The 7,815-nt window shown below is 35.2% G+C and overlaps 1 protein-coding gene across 4 annotated transcripts; it reads left to right on the forward strand.

The window, feature by feature from the left end:
* The first annotated feature begins 324 nt into the window (after positions 1-324).
* Positions 325-7,589, forward strand: LOC131031043 (probable inactive receptor kinase RLK902). Of its 4 annotated transcripts, none has more exons than XM_057962058.2 (3): positions 325-400; positions 3,942-5,371; positions 6,306-7,589. In XM_057962058.2, exons 2-3 carry the CDS (start codon positions 4,069-4,071, stop codon positions 6,944-6,946), a joined length of 1,944 nt encoding a protein of 647 aa, XP_057818041.2. In that variant the 5' UTR covers positions 325-400; positions 3,942-4,068; the 3' UTR covers positions 6,947-7,589. The 4 variants fall into 4 exon arrangements, with proteins under 4 accessions (XP_057818041.2, XP_057818039.2, XP_057818042.2 ...); XM_057962056.2 differs by lacking the exon at positions 325-400 and adding an exon at positions 3,400-3,535; XM_057962059.2 differs by lacking the exon at positions 325-400 and adding an exon at positions 3,705-3,857.
* The last annotated feature ends 226 nt before the right edge of the window (positions 7,590-7,815 follow it).

Raw genomic sequence — 7,815 nt, forward strand, 5'->3', positions numbered from 1 at the left:
GAGTCCTGTTCTTTAGGGTTAACATGAATAAAATAAACCTCAAAAGAAGAGAGGTCATATGGGGCTTAGCTAAGCCAGCCTAATGGGACCTAGTTAAGCCCCATATGACCTTGCCTTATTTCTAGGGCTATAGAGCTCCGGATGGCCCCATTCCTTCCAATGAAATCAGAGCTTTGGAAAACGTTTCAAATAGCTTTGTTGTAATTTATACTGGAAATAGCTGGCAGGATTCCATGGTCATATGGGGGATTCCCAAGACAAATATTCCTGTCTTCAAATATGCTATATAAAATGAACAATAAGAGACCAATTCTATCGTTGTTTATTATGGAGTAGAAAATATGCATTATTGGGAGCTCGATAAGAAGTTGAAGAGCGATGGAAGATAGAACAATGTAAGGTGAGTCAGTCTTAACATCCTCCCATGCTTTGTATCTTTGATTATTATTAAGGGTTACAATATCATAGTGGTGATAAGTACTTTGGATATGTTTGTGGTAAATTTTTATCTTGGATGTTTAGAATTTTGACTTTAAATTAAAAATTTGAGATTGTCTGCATTTTGATTCATGGAATATGAGTTAAATATGAAAAATTTAAGTTATGATTTAAGAAAATTTAATGTGATTATTGTTGGTATCATTTTTTTTTTCTTCTGGAATCAATTGTATAAAAGAATCTTGCATCAAGTTTGAGATCATACTGTGGGATATATTATGATGAAGTAATAGAGCAATTGTAGGATCCAAAATGTTATGTGAATGCATAAATCTTTTACAGAGTTGAATCTAGAAGTTTTTTTCATAAAATCAATCATGGAGTGGGAAAATCTAATAAGTTTAAGCGGTTATTGTTTTCATTTTCTATATGTTGATGATGGGTCGAGTTTTTTTGTGGAATATGATCTGAAAGGATCATAGAAAAATGCTCACACAGTCAAATCTAGAAACCTCAAGCTAAAAGTTAAGATAATATAGTTTTTATTTTAAATGATAAGGAAATGTTAAAAATAAAACGATTTGTTGTCACTGGGTCCTTTTTCTATTGGTGAAGTTGAATGGCTCTGAATCAATCCACTGGAAACTAGTCTTCACAAGTGTAAGGCCCCAAGGACCATGTCGTCCATGACTTTGCCTAAGATTAAACAATTATGTGAATTTGAAAGAAAACACTAAAAAAGATATATAAATGATGTTGTACACAGTCATCATATTTATATATCTTATTTAGGGTTTTGTTTCAAATTCACATATTTGTTGTACTGTCATCATAGTTATATATCTTATTTAGGGTTTTTTTTCAAATTCACATTATCATCATATTTATATATCTTTTTTAGGATTTTACTTCATATTCACATAATCGTACAATCTTAAGCAAAGTCATCAAGGCATGATCCAGAATCGTACAATCTTAAGCAAAGTCATCGTACAATCTTAAGCAAAGTCATCCAAGGCATGATCCAGATCAAGCCAAACATCTTTAGAACACCTGCAATATGGATTCAAGGATGATTTGTTTTGTTTGTGCATTGTCATTTGTTGGCCTTTTGTACTCTTTATTAGTATGTGATGTAATTTTCTTCAACTAATTGTATCCACTGCTATTTGATGTCTATTATAATTTATGTTGTATTCTCTTTCAATACTTCCATTCAATATAAAAAAATATTATATATATTGATGATATGATATTCTTTTTTTTTAAAAAGAAATTTAGCTTTATTTTATTTTTTAATCCAGCTACATTTAGTAAAACTTTAATTTTGCTTTATTTCCCATGATGTAAGGGAACATTTTTTATTTTACTTTTTCTTTGAGATGCATCATAAAAAGTGGAAGGTGGAGGCCTGTCATGATTTAATGATGTCATGATTTAATTGAGGCTGCCATTCACCTTTCTCGTGGTGAAGTGTCAAATTTCAAGTATAAATTGAACCAACACTGAATTACAAGTATGAACCTTCTCTTACCAATTTTTTTTTAATAATTAAATTAAATTCCTTTTTACACAACTGTATTTTTATTGTGGGGATTATAGTGTACACTTGGAGGAGAATATTCTGTCGGCTGAGACATTTGGTCCCTTGACATCTTGGTTTTCCTACTTTTTAATATCTATTTTGTGAATGCTTACGTAATTTTATAATAATAAATATAAGGTATAATTGGAATTTCTTTTAACAAACAGTCAAATAATTAAAATTAGATTATAAATATTCTTAGTTTGAAATTATTTTTAATCACTAATTTATTATGTAGTTTATAGTTATTTTCAAATTTTGAATAATTTTTTAATGAGTATATTGTTTGATTCATTTTTATTTTTTATAAAATAATAAAAAAGTTTTAAAAGATATATTTTTTTTCAATTAGATTGATTCAATTTATAGCACATTACAAATTTGTTAGTGGACCTATATTTTGTCCTCCCTCCTTTTTATTTTTGTTTTAAATTAAGAATACAAGTTTTAAGTTAAAATCTCTTCTTTAGATTCCTATCTCACCCACCACATCCTTAATTAACATACTATCACCATCACCAATTATGCTCAACCAATTGAAATGCAACTCTTTTGCAGTAGGAGTATTTTAATAAAAATAAATTATAAAATATAATAAAACATAAAAAAATGATACTATATTTTTTTTGGATGGATGATATTTTAAAAATATAGATTTACATAATATGATCTGAAACATTGATCTAAAAACTCACATATGATCAGATCTTATCTGGAAATCTACTACAAGAAATATGAACCTTACCATAACACCACAAATTATTGTAGTTTAGTCACTATTGATATTGTATTCCAAAATGAAAATTAAAATCTTCCTTTATAAACCTTAGGGACAAAATTAGAAATGAATTGAAATGAAAGTGTGATTTTATTATTATGTCATAGGCCTACATTGACAACACTCTACAAAAACAAAAAACAAACATGACTCTAATGCAAATCTACTTTTTAATTATTTTGCTAACTGCTTAGAAGATAGATTTTTTAAGAAAACTAGCAAAGGGTAAAAATATAGATATGCAAATATAATATGAATCATGATATCTAAGATGTAACTATAAGATCCCCTTTTATAACCTTACAAACATAAATAGAATTGAATGTAATGAATTTTTTTAATGACTTCCATAAAACCAGACTATAAAATCTATCATATAATTCTTAAAGGCTAAAAATGTTCAAACAGGTTAAACCCAAAGCTGCATAATGCATCAATTTAGTCAGGGTAGCGAAAAAAAAAAAAAAAGAAGGTTCGTTGATCTCTCCAAGTTTTTAATTTAGAGGAACTAAAATCTACAGAAACATTTGGGCCAGTCCTTTAAAAAGAAATATTCCCCTAGAAACTTTCTCCCACTCCAATGCTAGTGGCCATAGATGTCAATTCCAAGCATTAAAAGCCAAGCTCTGGAGAATTATTCCTACTAAAAATAGAGGGCATGGTAAATTCAATGGTTTTCTGAGACCGTTAGTAGAGAAGAGAGTAGATGAAATTAACATGAGCAAGAGTAACAGGTCAGCTTAATTGTTTTGGTGTAGTTAAGGATGTCTGCATGTTGGGTGTAAAAAAATGTCTTACATGGAGTCATAGATAATACACAATTATTCATATTATTATTTATAGGCCTGGCCTTTGTTTTGTTTACTGAAGAGTTTTTTTTGTACATGGGAATGTGTGAAAATCAGTTTGGAAATTGTGGAGGGAAAAAGGGAGTGAGTGGATGAACTTGGTGTCCTGTTCTGTTCTTACTTTGGGGAGTTGTTTGGTGGGGGCTGGCGAGTGTTTCTTTTCTTTAAGTAAACGTTACTCAAAGCATTCATTAATCCATGTTGTCACGTAGGTAACCTAACAGTTTTTGCCTGACTGCTTTTATTTTCCCCCACCAAAATCTTCACTTTCCATTATTATTGTTTTCCACAGCTCGATGGGCATGAAGAAACGCAGCAAGATGCAGCAGTTGAGTGGAAGAAGCAGGCTCTAACAAGAGGGATCTGCTGTGAGGAAGAAGGGGGAATCAATTGTATGGTAGATTGGAACAACCCTCCAAATGGAATCCTGGTTTTCGGCAAGCGTTTGCATTGCTGTGCTGTTGATTGGTGCCTGTGGAAATCATGCGGTGGGGGAAGATCTGGCTTCTGATACAGTGGCACTCAATGCTTTCAGGCAAAATGTGGGGAGATTTGTTAAGTGGGATCAGAACACCAGTGCTTGTAACTGGCAGGGCATCTTGTGTAATGGCTCCAGAGTGACTGAACTGAGGTTACCGGCAGTGGGTCTTGTGGGCCAAATCCTCCCTGGGACACTTGGAAATCTCACCGAGTTGAGGGTACTCAGCTTGAGGTTTAATCTTCTCTCTGGCCCTCTACCAGCGGATCTAGGGAAGTGTACTCATATGCGAAATCTGTATCTGCAAAACAATCAGTTTTCAGGACCTATACCATCATTCATTTCAAAATGGCCCAATTTGGTCAGGCTGAATCTGGCCTCCAACAGGTTCACTGGACCCATTCCTAGCTATTTCAACAGTCTCCAGAGATTGGGCACTCTCTATCTGGAGAACAATTCGCTTAATGGGTCGTTGCCATCTCTGAAGCTGCCTAATCTGCAGCAATTCAATGTTTCCTTCAATAAGCTGAATGGATCTGTGCCATCCGGTCTGAAATCATTCTCCAGTGACGCTTTTCTTGGGAATTCTCTCTGTGGTTCTCCTCTTCCGCTCTGTCCAGGCAGCATTGCACCTGCATTGGGTCCTTCGAGTGAGTCTTCGAGTGGGTCTAAAGGAAAAGACAAGTTGGGGGCAGGAGCCATTGTGGGTATTGTTCTAGGCTCTTTAGCTTTTCTGTTAGTTCTCTTTCTCATTATATTTCTGTGCAAGAGGAAGAGAAGAAGTAAAAGAACTACAGCTGTCGATGTCAACACTATTAGCAAGGCCCCTGAAATGCACCTGGACAAGGCCCCTGATGCAACTGAGGATTTATCATTGTCCAATTCCAAAGAGTATTCTGTTACTGTGCAGGAACCTGATAAGAACAATAAGAGGCTCGTTTTTTTCCAAGGCGGTGCAAGGACTTTTGATCTTGAAGATCTCCTGAGAGCGTCTGCAGAGGTTTTGGGTAAGGGAAGTGTTGGAACTGCATACAAGGCTGTTTTAGAGTTTGGTATAGTTGTTGCAGTAAAGCGGTTAAAGGATGTTATCATTGGGCAGAAAGAATTTGTTCAGCAGATTGAAGTGGTTGGAAAAATGAATCATCAGAATCTTGTTCCTCTCAGAGCATATTACTTCTCCAAGGATGAAAAGCTTCTTGTGTATGATTATATGCCAATGGGTAGCCTTTCTGCTCTTCTACATGGTAAGACCTTTTTCCCTTTTCCTTTTCATGCTAAAACATTTCCAGAGGAAACCTCTGTAATTTTTATTTCTTTTGATCCGACAATGCTGTGTGCTCAACTGCCTATCTGAAGAAATTTCTCGTTCTGTTTTCTTTTAATCCTATAATGCCCATATGGAGTTTTACTGTTTTTTATAGTAAAAATGTTGGAGCCTTATCGTTACTTATTAGATATGCCCATATGAATTAGGAGATTTGGCAGGCAAAGTGCAACCTATAAGCATTTAGGTTTTGCTCCATATTCGTAGGAAGAGATTTGTACCATTAGTTGCGGACGGAATATCCTACTCCATGACAAAGTAGGCATAGTCTGATCTACCTACCTTAACTTTGCTATGTTCTGAATGCCCACCGGCAAGGCTTCTGCAAAATTTATGGTGTTTCATTTTCTTATGATCTCTTTAATTGGACTTTATTTTAGATTTTACTCACTTGCATGTTTGTAATGCACCTACTTTGATCTTATTGATGCACTCTAATATCAGCTGATCTGAGCTTATCTGTATTTTAATCTGTCAATTCATTTCTCAAATTTACGGCACGTTAGTGTAACTTCAAACTTTTGTTGTTTTCATACCGGCCCTCTTTAACTTTTTGCTCTAATCTGGGGTTAGGCGAAACTGTTGAACATCCTTTTGAAATTTGAACAATATGCTCTTTATAGGCCCATATAACTTATTGCCGTGATTTCCTCCTGTAAGTGCATGCATCCAATATTTGAAGATGTTTTCTTTAAAACACATTCATGTTTTAGGAGCATTGGAAACTTTTACAAAAATGCCATGGACAGTGTTGCTGAAAATTTCTGCTCATTTTATTTTGCTTTTTTCAAAGTTAATGAAAAGAACATTGAATCTGAGGATTTCTTTGGAGTTATGGTTGCTGTCTGTTTCAGGTAACAGAGGAGCAGGGCGAACACCGCTTGACTGGGAAACAAGATCTCGCATTGCTCTTGGTGCTGCCAGAGGCATTGAATATCTACATGGCAATGGCAGCCAAATTTCTCACGGAAACATCAAGTCTTCCAACATTCTTCTTACCAAAGACTACAATGCCTGTGTTTCAGATTTTGGGCTTGCTCAGTTAGTGAGTGCAACTCCATCTGCTAGCCGAATTGTGGGATATAGAGCTCCAGAAGTTACTGATGCTCGGAGAATTTCACAGAAGGCTGATGTTTACAGTTTTGGTGTCTTACTTTTGGAGCTTCTGACTGGTAAAGCACCTACTCATGGATCTGTCAATGATGATGGTGTCGATCTTCCTCGTTGGGTGCAGTCTGTTGTTCGCGAGGAGTGGACTGCCGAAGTGTTTGACATAGAGCTCCTGAGAAACCACAACTTTGAGGAGGACATGGTTCAGCTGCTACAGGTGGCAATGGATTGTGTTGTACAGTATCCAGATCAAAGACCTGCCATGAAGGAAGTGGTAAAAAGGATTCAAGAAGTGAGGCGAAGTCTTGGAGATGTCGATGGGAATGATCACATGTCCAAGCCTGCATCTGAACTAGAGATGGGGGCAATGCCAAAATTTGATTAAGATCTATAATGACACAATGATGAAGCTTGACGAGAAAATTTCTGGCTCTTTCATTGCTTTGAATCTCAGGATGTTTCAGAGCTGCTTATTTTATTTCATTATTAAGGTTTTATCTGCAGGTTACCAGAAGAAGATTCTTTGAGTTTCCCCCATTTCCTCCTAGATCCGTTTCATTCCTTCATTTCCAATTTTAGATAGGGGAAGTTATTGGAATGCTTGGGACATTTATGGGCACTGTCCTAAGAAGCTGTGTGTGATCTTACCAGCAGGTGCTTATGATCAAGCGTATTTTGTGTTTTCTATGCTGATGATTTCGCAAAATAATTGAACAGAGGTTTATATTGTTTCTCCTGGGGACATCCTTACAAACCAATGTAGGGAAATATTCAGAGAAACGAGGTTTGAAGTTGTATTTGTTTGTATCCATCTACTATTCATAGCAGATGGGTATTCATTGCACAGTTGTTTATGGTTTTGAATTAGTTTTTATTTGCGGACCTCTCGATTGATATGGAGCAGTCTTGCTTTGATCTAATTGCAATGGTAACCTCTAATTGGAAGTAGATTTTAGGTTTCAGGGTAGATTGCAGCTCAAATTGTATTTTTGTGATCAGACTATTGAATTGGTGATGTGTGTTAATTCTATTGGCTTCAAGAGAATTGCTTAGGGATTTGGTTAGGTTAATTAGTGCGACGTTTTAGATTCCACTTGGACTTATCTCATACCTTGCTTTGTAAATGTGTGTCGGTTGCCATTTTGGCAGTATTTCCCTACTTTGTTTTCATACTTTTTGGATATTTATGTGAACACAAGCACTGCAACTTTAATGTGAATTATTAATGCCTGATATACTCAGGTGGATTCTACT

Source organism: Cryptomeria japonica, chromosome 3 (assembly GCF_030272615.1).
Source record: "Cryptomeria japonica chromosome 3, Sugi_1.0, whole genome shotgun sequence".
NCBI classification, from domain to species: domain Eukaryota; kingdom Viridiplantae; phylum Streptophyta; class Pinopsida; order Cupressales; family Cupressaceae; genus Cryptomeria; species Cryptomeria japonica.

Bases quoted from the DNA above. Each gene is read 5' to 3' on its own strand.
- LOC131031043 (XM_057962058.2), top strand. From the start codon at position 4,069: ATGGAATCCTGGTTTTCGGCAAGCGTTTGCATTGCTGTGCTGTTGATT. The intron at 5,372-6,305 runs GTAAGACCTTTT...TGTCTGTTTCAG, and splicing joins CCTTTCTGCTCTTCTACATG to GTAACAGAGGAGCAGGGCGA.